The sequence below is a fragment of the Thalassophryne amazonica genome, chromosome 7 (genome assembly GCF_902500255.1).
Source record: "Thalassophryne amazonica chromosome 7, fThaAma1.1, whole genome shotgun sequence".
Classification (NCBI taxonomy): Eukaryota; Metazoa; Chordata; class Actinopteri; order Batrachoidiformes; family Batrachoididae; genus Thalassophryne; species Thalassophryne amazonica.
In genome coordinates, this window is record NC_047109.1 from 61587466 (window position 1) to 61605574 (window position 18109).

An 18109-nucleotide genomic window follows, 5' to 3' on the forward strand; every position below is an offset into this window, starting at 1 on the left:
TCTTGTCCATCCAAATTGGAAGTCCCAAAAACCAGTTTTATTTGTTGTTATCTATCGTCCACCTGGTCGTTACTGTGAGTTTCTCTGTGAATTTTCGGACCTTTTGTCTGACTTGGTGCTTAGCTCAGATAAGATAATTATAGTGGGCGATTTTAACATCCACACAGATGCTGAGAATGACAGCCTCAACACTGCATTTAATCTATTGTTAGACTCGATTGGCTTTGCTCAAATGTAAATGAGTCCACCCACCACTTTAATCATACCTTAGATCTTGTTCTGACTTATGGTATGGAAATTGAAGACTTAACAGTATTCCCTGAAAACCCCCTTCTGTCTGATCATTTCTTAATAACATTTACATTTACTCTGATGGACTACCCAGCAGTGGGGAATAAGTTTCATTACAGTAGAAGTCTTTCAGAAAGCGCTGTAACTAGGTTTAAGGATATGATTCCTTCTTTATGTTCTCTAATGCCATATACCAACACAGTGCAGAGTAGTTACCTAAACTCTGTAAGTGAGATAGAGTATCTCGTCAATAGTTTTACATCCTCATTGAGGACAACTTTGGATGCTGTAGCTCCTCTGAAAAAGAGAGCCTTAAATCAGAAGTGCCTGACTCCGTGGTATAACTCACAAACTCGCAGCTTAAAGCAGATAACCCATAAGTTGGAGAGGAAATGGCGTCTCACTAATTTAGAAGATCTTCACTTAGCCTGGAAAGAGTCTGTTGCTCTATAAAAAAGCCCTCCGTAAAGCTAGGACATCTTACTACTCATCACTAATTGAAGAAAATAAGAACAACCCCAGGTTTCTTTTCAGCACTGTAGCCAGGCTGACAAAGAGTCAGAGCTCTATTGAGGCGAGTATTCCTTTAACTTTAACTAGTAATAACTTCATGACTTTCTTTGCTAATAAAATTTCAACTATTAGAGAAAAAATTACTCATAACCATCCCAAAGACATATCGTTATCTTTGGCTGCTTTCAGTGATGCCGGTATTTGGTTAGACTCTTTCTCTCCGATTGTTCTGTCTGAGTTATTTTCATTAGTTACTTCCTCCAAACCATCAACATGTCTATTAGACCCCATTCCTACCACGCTGCTCAGGAAGCCCTACCATTAATTACTGCTTCGATCTTAAATATGATCAATCTGTCTTTATTAGTTGGCTATGTACCACAGGCTTTTAAGGTGGCAGTAATTAAACCATTACTTAAAAAGCCATCACTTGACCCAGCTATCTTAGCTAATTATAGGCCAATCTCCAACCTTCCTTTTCTCTCAAAAATTCTTGAAAGGGTAGTTGTAAAACAGCTAACTGATCATCTGCAGAGGAATGGTCTATTTGAAGAGTTTCAGTCAGGGTTTAGAATTCATCATAGTACAGAAACAGCATTAGTGAAGGTTACAAATGATCTTCTTATGGCCTCAGACAGTGGACTCATCTCTGTGCTTGTTCTGTTAGACCTCAGTGCTGCTTTTGATACTGTTGACCATAAAATTTTATTACAGAGATTAGAGCATGCCATAGGTATTAAAGGCACTGCGCTGCGGTGGTTTGAATCATATTTATCTAATAGATTACAATTTGTTCACGTAAATGGGGAATCTTCTTCACAGACTAAGGTTAATTATGGAGTTCCACAAGGTTCTGTGCTAGGACCAATTTTATTCACTTTATACATGCTTCCCTTAGGCAGTATTATTAGACAGCATTGCTTAAATTTTCATTGTTACGCAGATGATACCCAGCTTTTTCTATCCATGAAGCCAGAGGACACACACCAATTAGCTAAACTGCAGGATTGTCTTATAGACAATCAAAATTGGTGGCTTTTAATGAGCTAGAGATGATTGTGCATGCATTTGTTTCTTCACGACTTGATTATTGTAACAGTCTCTTTACATGCCTCAATAAGAAAGAGCTGGCCCGCCTGCAGGTAGTGCAAAATTCTGCTGCACGACTTCTTACCCGCGCCCACAGGAGAAAGCATATTACTCCTGTCCTCAAGTCTTTACATTGGCTCCCTGTTTTTTACAGGATAAATTACAAAATCCTCATGCTGACCTTTAGAGCTCTACATGGGCAGGCACCGGAATACATTAAGGACCTGATCCAGCCTTATGTTTCCAGCAGGAGTTTGAGGTCTTCCAATCAGAACCTGCTGATGGTTCCCCGAACTTGTTTTAAAACTCGAGGGGACAGATCTTTTAAAGCTGTGGCACCTCGCCTCTGGAATGAGCTTCCCTGTTCTCTTCGCTCACTGGATTCTGTGGATGTTTTTAGACAGCAGCTAAAGACACATTTTTTTAAACTGGCATTTTAGTGTCAATTTATTTTATTGTTCTATATTTGTATGTGTTGTTTTTATTGTCTATTTATATCGTGTGAAGCACTTTGTGACCTTGGTCTGTGAAAAGTGCTATATAAATAAAGCTTACTTACTTACTTACAGACATAAAGACATGGATCAATCAATCAATCAATTTTTTTATATAGCGCCAAATCACAACAAACAGTTGCCCCAAGGCGCTTTATATTGTAAGGCAAGGCCATACAATAATTATGTAAAACCCCAACGGTCAAAACGACCCCTGTGAGCAAGCACTTGGCTACAGTGGAAGGAAAAACTCCCTTTTAACAGGAAGAAACCTCCAGCAGAACCAGGCTCAGGGAGGGGCAGTCTTCTGCTGGGACTGGTTGGGGCTGAGGGAGAGAACCAGGAAAAAGACATGCTGTGGAGGGGAGCAGAGATCGATCACTAATGATTAAATGCAGAGTGGTGCATACAGAGCAAAAAGAGAAAGAAACAGTGCATCATGGGAACCCCCCAGCAGTCTACGTCTATAGCAGCATAACTAAGGGATGGTTCAGGGTCACCTGATCCAGCCCTAACTATAACTTTAGCAAAAAGGAAAGTTTTAAGCCTAATCTTAAACGTAGAGAGGGTGTCTGTCTCCCTGATCTGAATTGGGAGCTGGTTCCACAGGAGAGGAGCCTGAAAGCTGAAGGCTCTGCCTCCCCTTCTACTCTTACAAACCCTAGGAACTACAAGTAAGCCTGCAGTCTGAGAGCGAAGCGCTCTATTGGGGTGATATGGTACTACGAGGTCCCTAAGATAAGATGGGACCTGATTATTCAAAACCTTATAAGTAAGAAGAAGAATTTTAAATTCTATTCTAGAATTAACAGGAAGCCAATGAAGAGAGGCCAATATGGGTGAGATATGCTCTCTCCTTCTAGTCCCCGTCAGTACTCTAGCTGCAGCATTTTGAATTACTGAAGGCTTTTTAGGGAACTTTTAGGACAACCTGATAATAATGAATTACAATAGTCCAGCCTAGAGGAAATAAATGCATGAATTAGTTTTTCAGCATCACTCTGAGACAAGACCTTTCTGATTTTAGAGATATTGCGTAAATGCAAAAAAGCAGTCCTACATATTTGTTTAATATGCGCTTTGAATGACATATCCTGATCAAAAATGACTCCAAGATTTCTCACAGTATTACTAGAGGTCAGGGTAATGCCATCCAGAGTAAGGATCTGGTTAGACACCATGTTTCTAAGATTTGTGGGGCCAAGTACAATAACTTCAGTTTTATCTGAGTTTAAAAGCAGGAAATTAGAGGTCATCCATGTCTTTATGTCTGTAAGACAATCCTGCAGTTTAGCTAATTGGTGTGTGTCCTCTGGCTTCATGGATAGATAAAGCTGGGTATCATCTGCGTAACAATGAAAATTTAAGCAATACGGTCTAATAATACTGCCTAAGGGAAGCATATATAAAGTGAATAAAATTGGTCCTAGCACAGAACCTTGTGGAACTCCATAATTAACTTTAGTCTGTGAAGAAGATTCCCCATTTACATGAACAAATTGTAATCTATTAGACAAATATGATTCAAACCACCGCAGCGCAGTGCCTTTAATACCTATGGCATGCTCTAATCTCTGTAATAAAATTTTATGGTCAACAGTATCAAAAGCAGCACTGAGGTCTAACAGAACAAGCACAGAGATGAGTCCACTGTCCGAGGCCATAAGAAGATCATTTGTAACCTTCACTAATGCTGTTTCTGTACTATGATGAATTCTAAAACCTGACTGAAACTCTTCAAATAGACCATTCCTCTGCAGATGATCAGTTAGCTGTTTTACAACTACCCTTTCAAGAATTTTTGAGAGAAAAGGAAGGTTGGAGATTGGCCTATAATTAGCTAAGATAGCTGGGTCAAGTGATGGCTTTTTAAGTAATGGTTTAATTACTGCCACCTTAAAAGCCTGTGGTACATAGCCAACTAACAAAGATAGATTGATCATATTTAAGATCGAAGCATTAAATAATGGTAGGGCTTCCTTGAGCAGCCTGGTAGGAATGGGGTCTAATAAACATGTTGATGGTTTGGATGAAGTAACTAATGAAAATAACTCAGACAGAACAATCGGAGAGAAAGAGTCTAACCAAATACCGGCATCACTGAAAGCAGCCAAAGATAACGATACGTCTTTGGGATGGTTATGAGTAATTTTTTCTCTAATAGTTAAAATTTTGTTAGCAAAGAAAGTCATGAAGTCATTACTCGTTAAAGTTAATGGAATACTCAGCTCAATAGAGCTCTGACTCTTTGTCAGCCTGGCTACAGTGCTGAAAAGAAACCTGGGGTTGTTCTTATTTTCTTCAATTAGTGATGAGTAGAAAGATGTCCTAGCTTTACGGAGGGCTTTTTTATAGAGCAACAGACTCTTTTTCCAGGCTAAGTGAAGATCTTCTAAATTAGTGAGACGCCATTTCCTCTCCAACTTACGGGTTATCTGCTTTAAGCTACGAGTTTGTGAGTTATACCACGGAGTCAGACACTTCTGGTTTAAAGCTCTCTTTTTCAGAGGAGCTACAGCATCCAAAGTTGTCTTCAATGAGGATGTAAACTATTGACGAGATACTCTATCTCCCTTACAGAGTTTAGGTAGCTACTCTGCACTGTGTTGTTATATGGCATTAGAGAACATAAAGAAGGAATCATATCCTTAAACCTAGTTACAGCGCTTTCTGAAAGACTTCTAGTGTAATGAAACTTATTCCCTACTGCTGGGTAGTCCATCAGAGTAAATGTAAATGTTATTAAGAAATGATCAGACAGAAGGGAGTTTTCAGGGAATACTGTTAAGTCTTCTATTTCCATACCATAAGTCAGAACAAGATCTAAGATATGATTAAAGTGGTGGGTGGACTCATTACTTTTTGAGCAAAGCCAATAGAGTCTAATAATAGATTAAATGCAGTGTTGAGGCTGTCATTCTCAGCATCTGTGTGGATGTTAAAATCACCCACTATAATTATCTTATCTGAGCTAAGCACTAAGTCAGACAAAAGGTCTGAAAATTCACAGAGAAACTCACAGTAACGACCAGGTGGACGATAGATAATAACAAATAAAACTGGTTTTTGGGACTTCCAATTTGGATGGACAAGACTAAGAGACAAGCTTTCAAATGAATTAAAGCTCTGTCTGGGTTTTGATTAATTAATAAGCTGGAATGGAAGATTGCTGCTAATCCTCCACCCCGGCCCGTGCTACGAGCATTCTGACAGTTAGTGTGACTCGGGGGTGTTGACTCATTTAAACTAACATATTCATCCTGCTGTAACCAGGTTTCTGTAAGGCAGAATAAATCAATATGTTGATCAATTATTATATCATTTACCAACAGGGACTTAGAAGAGAGAGACCTAATGTTTAATAGACCACATTTAACTGTTTTAGTCTGTGGTGCAGTTGAAGGTGCTATATTATTTTTTCTTTTTGAATTTTTATGCTTAAATAGATTTTTGCTGGTTATTGGTGGTCTGGAAGCAGGCACCGTCTCTACGGGGATGGGGTAATAGGGGGATGGCAGGGGGAGAGAAGCTGCAGAGAGGTGTGTAAGACTACAACTCTGCTTCCTGGTCCCAACCCTGGATAGTCACAGTTTGGAGGATTTAAGAAAATTGGCCAGATTTCTAGAAATGAGAGCTGCTCCATCCAAAGTGGGATGGATGCCGTCTCTCCTAACAAGACCAGGTTTCCCCAGAAGCTTTGCCAATTATCAATGAAGCCCACCTCATTTTTTGGACACCACTCAGACAGCCAGCAATTCAAGGAGAACATGCGGCTAAACATGTCACTCCCGGTCCGATTGGGGAGGGGCCCAGAGAAAACTACAGAGTCCGACATTGTTTTTGCAAAGTTACACACCGATTTAATGTTAATTTTAGTGACCTCCGATTGGCGTAACCGGGTGTCGTTACTGCTGACGTGAATTACAATCTTACCAAATTTACGCTTAGCCTTAGCCAGCAGTTTCAAATTTCCTTCAATGTCGCCTGCTCTGGCCCCTGGAAGACAATTGACTATGGTTGCTGGTGTCGCTAACTTCACATTTCTTAAAACAGAGTCGCCAATAACCAGAGTTTGATCCTCGGCGGGTGTGTCGTCGAGTGGGGAAAAACGGTTAGAAATGTGAACGGGTTGGCGGTGTACACGGGGCTTCTGTTTAGAACTATGCTTCCTCCTCACAGTCACCCAGTCAGCCTGCTTTCCCGGCTGCTCGGGATCTGCCAGGGGGGAACTAACGGCGGCTAAGCTACCTTGGTCCGCACCGACTACAGGGGCCTGGCTAGCTGTAGAATTTTCCACGGTGCGGAGCCGAGTCTCCAATTCGCCCAGCCTGGCCTCCAAAGCTACGAATAAGCTACACTTATTACAAGTACCATTACTGCTAAAGGAGGCCGAGGAATAACTAAACATTTCACACCCAGAGCAGAAAAGTGCGGGAGAGACAGGAGAAGCCGCCATGCTAAACCGGCTAAGAGCTAGTAGCTACGCTAAGCTAGCGGATTCCTAAAAACACGCAAAGTGAATAATGTGTAAATAATTTAGAGGTGATTCAGCAGAAGGAGTGCTTTAGTTAAGGCACGTAAAGATTACACTGGGAAACAAATCGTAATCTAGATAACTAGATCAATCTAACTGCGCAGATTAAACAGCTAACAGATACAGCAAAACACCGCTGTGCTCCGGAACAGGAAGTGATACAATACCGCAGTCAATGGATGATCTCTAATTTCCTGCTTTTAAACTCAGATAAAACTGAAGTTATTGTACTTGGCTCCACAAATCTTAGAAACATGGTGTCTAACCGGATCCTTACTCTGGATGGCATTACCCTGACCTCTAGTAATACTGTGAGAAATCTTGGAGTCATTTTTGATCAGGATATGTCATTCAATGTGCATATTAAACAAATATGTAGGACTGCTTTTTTGCATTTGTGCAATATCTCTAAAATTAGAAAGGTCTTGTCTCAGAGTGATGCTGAAAAACTAATTCATGCATTTATTTCCTCTAGGCTGGACTATTGTAATTCATTATTATCAGGTTGTCCTAAAAGTTTCCTGAAAAGCCTTCAGTTAATTCAAAATGCTGCAGCTAGAGCACTGACAGGGACTAGAAGGAGAGAGCATATCTCACCCATATTGGCCTCTCTTCATTGGCTTCCTGTTAATTCTAGAATAGAATTTAAAATTCTTCTTCTTACTTATAAGGTTTTGAATAATCAGGTCCCATCTTATCTTAGGGACCTCATAGTACCATATCACCCCAATAGAGCGCTTCGCTCTCAGACTGCAGGCTTACTTGTAGTTCCTAGGGTTTGTAAGAGTAGAATGGGAGGCAGAGCCTTCAGCTTTCAGGCTCCTCTCCTCTGGAACCAGCTCCCAATTTGGATCATGGAGACAGACACCCTCTCTACTTTTAAGATTAGGCTTAAAACTTTCCTTTTTGCTAAAGCTTATAGTTAGGGCTGGATCAGGTGACCCTGAACCATCCCTTAGTTATGCTGCTATAGACTTAGACTGCTGGGTGGTTCCCATGATGCACTGAGTGTTTCTTTCTCTTTTTGCTCTGTATGCACCACTCTGCATTTAATCATTAGTGATTAATCTCTGCTCCCCTCCACAGCATGTCTTTTTCCTGGTTCTCTCCCTCAGCCCCAACCAGTCCCAGCAGAAGACTGCCCCTCCCTGAGCCTGGTTCTGCTGGAGGTTTCTTCCTGTTAAAAGGGAGTTTTTCCTTCCCACTGTCGCCAAGTGCTTGCTCACAGGGGGTCGTTTTGACCATTGGGGTTTTTACGTAATTATTGTATGGCCTTGCCTTACAATATAAAGTGCCTTGGGGCAACTGTTTGTTGTGATTTGGCACTATATAAATAAAATTGATTTGATTTTGATTTGAAAAAAAAAAACTCCTGTAACGGTGGAATGTGCCAGAAAAAGTGCTGATGTCCACATCTTCTGCCTTTTTGTGAAAGTCAGACGAGGTCCTGGATCAACAAAGCTTTCACGTTGGAAATGATCTGGTTGTTTGTGCGGGGTGTCAGCCTGTCCATCGGCGCTGGGAGCGTGCTGCGCTCTCAGCAGTTGTGGGCGGTCTTTAAACCGTCTGGATCACTCCTTAATCTGTTTAATCCCCATAAAATCGTCCCTGAAAGCCATATTAATTTTTCGAACGGTGTCCACCTGGAGGTCTCTTACAGTTTCTGGAAAAAAATTGATGCAGCAAAGATCCAAATCGTTCAGACATTTATTCGCAATAAAAAATAGACGAGAGGGGTAGACCACACCTCACTCAAAGCCTGCTCAAAGGCAAATGAAGCAACCGACAGGCATGAAAAAACTCACGCATGCGCACAAGGGTTCAAGCTTGGCTGACGCAATCACACGTGATTCAAATCCATATGGTTTTTGAAAAAAATAATAAGGTTGGCTACTTATACGTATACGCCGGTCCAGAGCATCCCAAACATGCTCAATGGGTGACATGTCCGGTGAGTATGCCGGCCATGGAAGAACTGAGACATTTTCAGCTTCCAAGATCTGTGTACACATCCTTGCAACATGGGGCCATGCATTATCCTGCTGCAAAATGAGGTGATGTTCTTGGATGTATGGCACAACAATGGGCCTCAGGATCTCGTCACGGTATCTCTGTGCATTCAAAATGCCATCAATAAAATGCACGTGTTCTTCGTCCATAACAGACGCCTGCCCATACCATAACCCCACCACCACGGGCCACTCGATCCACAACATTGACATCAGAAAACCGCTCACCCACACGACGCCACACACGCTGTCTGCCATCTGCCCTGGACAGTGTGAACCGGGATTCATCCGTGAAGAGAACACCTCTCCAACGTGCCAAACGCCAGCGAATGTGAGCATTTGCCCACTCAAGTCGGTTACGACGACGAACTGGAGTCAGGTCGAGACCCCGATGAGGACGACAAGCATGCAGATGAGCTTCCCTGAGACGGTTTCTGACAGTTTGTGCAGAAATTCTTTGGTTATGCAAACCGATTGTTTGCATGTTTGAACATGCTGGATGTGGAGGTCCTGGGCTGGTGTGGTTACACGTGGTCTGCGGTTGTGTTGCTGGTTGGATGTACTGCCAAATTCTCTGAAACGCCTTTGGAGACGGCTTATGGTAGAGACATGAACATTCAATACACGAGCAACAGCTCTGGTTGACATTCCTGCTGTCAGCATGCCAATTGCACGCTCCCTCAAATCTTGCGACATCTGTGGCATTGTGCTGTGTGATAAAACTGCACCTTTCAGAGTGACCTTTTATTGTGGACAGTCTAAGGCACACCTGTGCACTAATCATGGTGTCTAATCAGCATCTTGATATGGCACACCTGTGAGGTGGGATGGATTATCTCAGCAAAGGAGAAGTGCTCACTATCACAGATTTAGACTGGATTGTGAACAATATCTGAGGGAAATGGTGCTGTTGTGTATGTGGAAAAAGTTTTAGATCTTTGAGTTCATCTCATACAAAATGGGAGCAAAACCAAAAGTGTTGCGTTTATATTTTTGTTGAGTATATATATATATGTGTGTGTGTGTGTGTGTGTATATCATATTTTTTTACATCAGATTGCCTTAAACCTAGATTTCATCCTGCTTTCTTGTACAAAATTCCTTCTCTGTTCTACTTGGTGCAGCAAACAAAAGCTCCATGATCCCCAATTTCTCTACTCACAGCCACAGGAGCCTGTAACTCCTTCAGAGTTACATTGGTGGAAAAAAAAAAGATAACTTTAACGTTGTCACACAAAGCCTGTTCTTAATCTACTTTCTACAGTTAAATGTAATTGAGAGTCCATGTTAAACATCTTTAAAACTGTGCATGTCAAGAAGTACATGTGCTGATGATGCTGTCTATAGTACACATAGTAATGGCATGGTGTGTTCTTTTGGCTAAAAAGTTGGACTTTTAATGGAGAAAAGAAGAGATGGAGAAGTGGAAAGACAGAAAAAAGGGATCCTACTTGGAGAAATTTAATACCAAAGTCAAGCAACAATATTTGGAGAAACTATTCTCTTAACATCGACTCGACTTGGCAGCGTAAAACTGGATGAAAGATACCGATGCACTGATTTCACCATACACCCACACAAACAAACACACAGACAGGCACAGACACACTGACTGTTCACATTTCACAGGCCAGCATGATAAAGATTAAGCCAGCAAATCGAAAATAGTGAAAATTACATTACAGTTAGTTTCATTACACTAGAAGTCTTTCAGAAAGCGCTGTAACTAGGTTTAAGGATATGATTCCTTCTTTATGTTCTCTAATGCCATATACCAACACAGTGCAGAGTAGCTACCTAAACTCTGTAAGTGAGATAGAGTATCTCGTCAATAGTTTTACATCCTCATTGAAGACAACTTTGAAGACAACTACTTCCGTTGCCCATCTGCTGTCCAGCAGATTCCCTTCTGACCCCGTGTCCATCAGTGCTGGGGCCTGAAGGGTTAGATCCCCACTCAGGATCGTAACTGGGAGACGTGCAGATATGCGTGTATGTCCCACGTGAATGTTATGACCCACCCTTAGCCCAGTCTCTAAAGGCGAGTGTTGTTGTTTTGGCCGTTTGGGGCAGTTTTTCTGTATATGCTCTTTTGAGCTATAGAGAAAACATTCCCCGCGGGCCAGCCTCCTCATTCTGTCATCTGATCTCCATTTGGCCCTGCTCGTCTCCCTAACAACGTCAGCAGGGGGAGCTGTTGCTACACGGAGTGCTGAGGCTGTGGAGCGTGGGGAGGGCGGAACCTTTTCGTAACCGGAAGGGAGCGGGACGACGCGTGCCTGGCCACGTCCTTCGTCTCGCTCCCGACGGCGTTGTTCTAACCGATTGTCTAATCGTATGACTAGATCAATAAGCCCGTCCAAATCCCGCGGCTCGTCCTTAGCCACCAGATGCTCCTTTAGGACCAGAGACAGTCCGTTTACAAAGGCGGCGCGGAGTGCAACGTTATTCCAGCCGGACCTCGCAGCCGCGATGCGGAAGTCGACTGCATACTCGGCTGCACTCCGACGCCCCTGTCTCAGAGACAGCAGCACCGTTGAAGCGGTCCCTCACAAACTCAGTATACACCGTTAGGAGCCGTGCATTCTGCTCCCAAAGCGCCGTAGCCCAGGCGCGTGCCTCACCTCGAAGCAAATTAATTACATAAGCCACCCGACTGGAGTCTGACGCGTACATCACGGGACGCTGTGCAAAGACGAGCGAACACTGCATTAAGAAGTCTGCGCACGTCTCTACACAACCTCCGTACGGTTCCGGGGGACTTATGTATGCTTCAGGGGACGGTGGGGGGGGTTCGTTGAACGACCAGTGGAATGTCTATATTCGGCACCAGGACAGCAGGAGGAGGAACTGCAGCCGCGCCCTGTGCACGCGCTTCCACCTCCGCGGTGAGAGCCTCCATCCTGCGATTGAGTATATTGCTCTGCTCGGTCACTCCCTCCATCCGAGCAGTGAAGGTGGTTAAGATGCGCTGCAACTCACCTAACACGCCTCCTGCTGGCGCCTGTGCACCCTGCTCTTCCATTGGCTGTTCAACAGATGGTTGACGCCCCTCGGAATCCATGACGTTGGCCGAGATATCCTGTTGGGAAAGTGTAATGACACGGACCCACAACAGAGGGCGTAAATGAACGGACAATAGATGAGCCAAAATACAACACTTTACTGTTGTGAAATGTGCACAACGAGAATACAAACACAGAATTTGGGTTACAATCAAAATATACAAGGTGACGTGTGGGCAGGCTCGAGGATAGAAGACATCCATCCAGAGAGGAGCTGGCACCCACACGATTTCCACCACCACTGAACCCGGAGAATACTGGAGCCGCCAAGTCCCGAGTCCCCAGGTGGTCACCGTCTCCGGCTGTCGGATCTGGTACTGCTGGCAGGAAGCAGAAACAATCAAGGGTGGGTGTGAGCACACACCCAGCAAACAGTCAGCAAATCGTCTTTCCAGGTGGGAAACAACACCTCCACCTTTAACACAGAACACAGTTGTGCAGAGCGTAAGAGCTACTTATCGTTTTGGCGTGAGGGTGAAGAACGTCACTCCTACACGGACAACAAAATGCAGCACCCAGCTGACAGCAGCTACAGAAACTCCTGCAAACACTCAGAAAAGAGATCACGTGCGTACGGCACAGTCAAACGGCTGACAGTTTACCTTCTTGGCTTGAAGATATCTCGGCAAGGAGGTGGAGTTGCTGTCCGGCTTTTATGATGATGTGGTGATGAGTGACAGCTGTCAGGTGGTGATGAGAGACAGCTGTCACTCCCGGCTGCTCCCATGAGGCGGCTGCGCCCTCTTGTGCCTGAAGCCTGCACTTCAGGCAGGGCGCCCTCTGGTGGTGGGCTAGCAGTACCTCCTCTTCAGCGGCCCACGCAACAGTGTGCAACAACACAGTGTCATCCTTGTTGTATTTTCTTTTCAAAATTTTCCACACAATCTGTCTCCACACTATTGGAGACGATCAGGACTGCCAACAAGGCCTGTCCAGTATCCGTACCTGCTACTTCCACAGCCATGCCTTTGTAATGTGTGCAGAATGTGGTTTTGCACATGACTAAATGTCATTAAAAATTGGCTTGTCCCCCACAAACACACAGATGCTCAGCAGTTGTTTGCGCTGTAAAGACTTTTTAACATGCAGTACATGTGAACATCTGTAATAACACAACTCTGCCAAACTGCTTTCATTTAAAAGGTTTCCTCACCATGAGTAAAGGATAGTGCCAACCACTGACGTGAGCTTGCTGTTCTCCTGTTTCTGTTTAGCCAGCCCAAAGTCAGCTTCAAGCCGAAGAGAGAGAAAGGACATACTTTCATAGCAGAACTAGAAAAAAATGGATGGATGAAAAGCAGCAAACACTCACTGATGGTGATTTTGTCTTTCTCTCCGAGCATGATGTTGTTAGGTGTGAGGTCACGATGGACTATTCTCTTGTCTTTGTGCAGGTACCTCAAAGCCAAACACATCTGAAACCATGTGAATTAAAACTTCCAGTTCATCCATTGTCAGTCAAAACTATTTAAAGCTGCACTCTGTCTCACTGAGAAAAAGTGATGTAACAATTTGCATAGTTTTTCTTAAGTTATTTCAAATTAAATAGAGAAGTCATGTGACATTAACTCAGTAATGTAACTTAAAAAAAATCTATTAAAATTGTTACATCAGTTTTTTCCAGTTGAGACAGCAGTTCATTTTATAGATTGTGCTGTATGTAGAATTTATTTTTCTCAATTTATAATTTCTCAGTTTCACAGATAGTAGGGTTCTCAAACTTTTTAGTCTGTACTAAAAACCAGCAGACATTGTACTATAGCGGAGCAAACACTAATTTCTCTTCTTTGTTTACTCTTCCAGCCATGCTGCAAAATGTGAAAGGCAGAGTAAGTATGCCCTACTACTACTACTGTATGAACATGGCACTGCAACATGGCAGCCTCCATGAGGGAACACGTTCCCATGTATAATGAAAAAAGAGAACAGTTGAAAAAACTTAAATGAATTGTTTCATTTGGTAACATCTATATGTATTAAGTTGTTTGAACTTAAGTTTGATGTAACTTAATACATTTAAATGTTACCAATTGAAACAACTTTTTAAGCTGATTTTTTTTTTAGTGTAGCTATGAAAGGCTCATTCTAAGCCCATGAAAACACATTAATTCATTGTTGCATGTAATTATACACTGAAGAACATATTGTTAGGAATGTTATATTCCAGTTCTGCTCATGAGCACACCTAAATCCCACACACTGTAGCTTCAAGTTGCCATTTTATGTACTCGTCTTATTTAATACAGCAGTTGTTACCTGTACAAATATATTCCAAATTCTCTCTTCCGTGAACTTCTGTTGCTTCTCCTTCAGGGAGTTAAAATGTTCAGCCAGGGACACGCCTTCAATCAGCTCCATCACAATGTAGAGCTTCTCACCTAAAAGGACAACATGATTGTGGATTTCCACTATGAAATTAGAAAGTAAATGTGCCATTCCAAAAGAAGTAAAAGGCCCCAACAGCTAGAAATGTTATCCTCACCTTCAAAAAATGTCTTGTAATATTTAACTATGTTTGGGTGTGTCATCTAAAACAAAATAAAACAAAGTGAGTTATATGGTAGATAAATTATATACAATAAGCACACACTGAAGCGCACTGATTAAAATTTTGTTAAATGCCTGTTCCTTGACAATAGTTAGTTCAGAGATGATCTTTTCCACGTTAATGTCTCTGGACTTCTTGTCTTTGCCAAAAGCTGGGTTATGAAGGTTCACCTCCTTCAAAGCCAGGAAATTCTGTGTACTCTGCTGTTGTACCTATGAGCGAGAGAGAGAGAGAGAGAGAGAGAGAGAGAGAGAGAGCAGAAACTCAGTACAAAGGTGGCCACTGGGTGCAAATAAGTTGAATTTATGCTCCACAGTAGTCAGTGGTGTTCTGGACATAGCATGAACTCAATCAATCAGAGTGGCACCTGCCACTGCCTTGGGGGGACGTGATGGTCTAGTGGTTAAGCGTTGGGCTTCAGACCAGAGGATCCTCGGTTCAAAACCCAGCCAGACCAGAAAATCACTAAGGGCCCTTGGGCAAGGTCTTTAATCTCCAAGTTGCCACCGGTGTGTAGCGAGCACCTTGCATGGCAGCACCCTGACATCGGTGTGTGAGTGTGTCTGTGTGAATGGGTGGATGCGAGGTACCACTGTAAAGCGCTTTGAGCTTCTGATGCAGATAGAAAAGCACTATATAAATACAATCCATTTAGTAGTATTTATGTAGCAACTTCCCTTGTTATGTCTGTTTTGCCATCTTATTCCACATCCATTTCCTCCCCAGAAAGCCTCTCACTTCCCATCACACTCTGTGAATGGCTATACTACAAGTACTGTATGATAGTTGGATTAACACATGTACTGTATGTGATTACATGTATGTGGATATACTATCCTTTAAGAGCTGTTACATCTACTATGTATGAAGAAAGAAGTGTATGTATACTGTATGTATGAAGTGTTCACTGACCAGTGCTTTTGATGACCTTTGAGATGGACCTCACATACACATTCCCAAATTAATGGTAGTACCAAGATCCATCACCTCTGTGTGCGTGCATGCGTGCGTGTGTATGACTTCCATCATGCAAAAACCAGGGACAGCTGACATTTGCCATTTGTTGTGCTTATGTATTTTGGGTCAAGGATGAAAGCTGCAAAAGCGGAAAGTTGATAGGACTAATATTTTTGGAGAAATTAGCAATTTTATCTAACCAGTAAACAATGGACATTGTGCTGCAATGCACCATGTGAGTTCTGGGTTTTGGGATTTTAAATGTTGTTATTGTGGTTCATGTTACTTTAACAGTGTTGTTAGTGTTATTGATTTATTATGTTTTTGTAGTTCAATTGGTTTAATACAGGGCTGGGCAATCATGTGCCATGAAGTGCCCAGAAATCACCTGTTGCTGTGATTGCTTGCAAGGAAATCCTGCACTGTCTTGTCCCTTGTTGCCCACCCCTAGTTTAGTCAGTTTAGTTAAGTGTCATGTTGTCGTTACCATGAGTGAAAAGAGTATTGCTTTTGATGTCTTCCCCCACTGTCTCTTTTTGTGTATGTGTTAAAATTAAAAGCACCTGCTTGTGGCAGAATACAGAAAAAACAAAAAAGCTGTGCATGCAAGTGGGGTCAGCCGACATTTGCCGTTTGGTATGCTTATGTATTTTGGGTCAAGGATGAACGGCGGCAAAACAGAATGTTGATAGGTTTATATTTTTTTGGAGAAACTATATGGATATTACCTAACAATAGTGAACAATGGACATTGCTAATTACATTCTGGACTAACACGCCATTCCAGCAGGGGGCAGTAAATCATCTTTATATTAAAAGAGTGAGTGAGTGTGTGCATGTGTGATTTTATGTAGTAAGTTCAATGTAAGTACATAATACAATTGTAAATACATTAAAAAATACATGCATGACACAAGAAAGTGAAAACACGTATTTCCATTGTGGTCCATTTAAAAATCAAATGAAAAAATAGATGTAATAATAATAATAATAATTAATAACAATCAAAGTGTGTATATGATAACAAGAATCTAAACAATTTATAAATATATTAAGACGGTAAATTAACATTAAATATTTACATAAACATGAAATAAAAGGGTTGAGTTTCTCTTCTAAAAACTGTTGAGGTCTTAAGGTTCTAAAAACATTCTGGACTCACACACCATTCCAACTGATACAAGCTTTGCTTAATTTATTACCACCCTTGAAAAATGTCATCTACCTATTTTATAAACACTTCCCAATATAAAGCCCGTGGATCCCCATAGGCAACATGTTAGTTTGTAATGTATTTTGTACCCAAACATGGGTTGTTCTGCATATTACAGCCATATTATTAGCAGTCTATGCCTTCATTTCAAACCATGTTTGAAAACCTGACTCTTGTGACAACTGAATACCAGAGGTGGGAGTAAGTCACCATCAAGTCACTCTCAAGTCATGAATCAGCAAGTCCCAAGTCAAGTCTCAAGTCAGCTATCAAACACTTAGTGGTCAGTATGACTTGAGACATGACTTGAGAGTGACTTGTTGGTGACTTACTCCCACCTCTGCTGTATACCCTGTTCATCTACCTGTCCCATCTGCCAGGAGGAAGGAACCAGTGACCACTTTAGTTTGGCTCTGATCTCATGGCAAAAAAACAAAACAAAACAAAAAAAAAAATCACAATGGGTAGGCTCTATAAAATCCTCTCTCCTTGTGTGTACAACACCTGAACAGTTTAAAACAAAGTAGCTACAGGCAATACCTGTGCAAGATTTGGAATCTACACTATACAGTGTAATTGTTGTTAAAGTTATTAGTGATCATGCAGCTGAAAAGATAAAGGCAGACAGATTTAAGAAGGCTGTCGGTCTTGTGCATTCATGTGCTATCATTCTGAAAAAGATTTCACGATTCAACACTGAGTCAAGCTGTTACTGACGTCTCTTTTGTTGCAGAAAGCTGCCAAAGTCACATTATTTTCTCAACATAGCAGCACAGATGGTGACTGCAATGCTGCTGGCAGCTCAGTTTAAAATCAAAGCTTCCAACAAACACATGAGCTCTCTGTGGATGAATGTCCAAACCACACAGTGGATGAGATCAGAAATCTCATCATGGCCATAAATGTCAATATTGGGCTTTGCTGTTTGAAGTGTTATTTTTGTCAGGGCGTGAGGCGGGGTACACCCTGGACAGGATGCCAGTCTGTCGCAGGGCCTGCAACATACACCTTTAAAAAATTAAAAAATAATTTGTTGCACAGATTTTACTTTATTTTGGGTTTTCTGAAATCAACACCTGGTAAAAATTTGACAGTACCTACTTTAATTTTAACTTGCCAAGGCTGCTTAACCTCCTATTACTGATCATGACTGGCATACACACACACACACACACACACACACACACACACACACACACACACACACACACACACACACACACACACACACACACACACACACACACACACACACACACACACACACACACACACACACACACACAAAAAAGCTAGTTGCAGAATGGATAACACAGGCAAACATTAAGATTTTGGAAAGGCCTTCACAATGCAGACCTCAGCCCTATCTAAAATATCTGGACTTTGGTTCAAAGTC

General features: G+C 42.1%; 1 protein-coding gene across 1 annotated transcript in view; it reads right to left on the bottom strand.

Moving 5' to 3' along the window:
• Positions 1-13123: 13123 nt before the first annotated feature.
• The window catches only part of nek10 (NIMA-related kinase 10), a 36716-nt gene continuing 31730 nt past the window's right edge, over positions 13124-18109 (bottom strand). The window contains exons 20-24 of the mRNA XM_034173633.1: positions 14618-14755; positions 14478-14523; positions 14252-14373; positions 13308-13410; positions 13124-13224 (exon numbers count right to left, since the gene is read on the bottom strand). Coding sequence (XP_034029524.1) covers positions 13145-13224; positions 13308-13410; positions 14252-14373; positions 14478-14523; positions 14618-14755 — 489 coding nt within the window. The 3' untranslated portion in view covers positions 13124-13144. The remainder of the gene's footprint in view (positions 13225-13307; positions 13411-14251; positions 14374-14477; positions 14524-14617; positions 14756-18109) is intronic.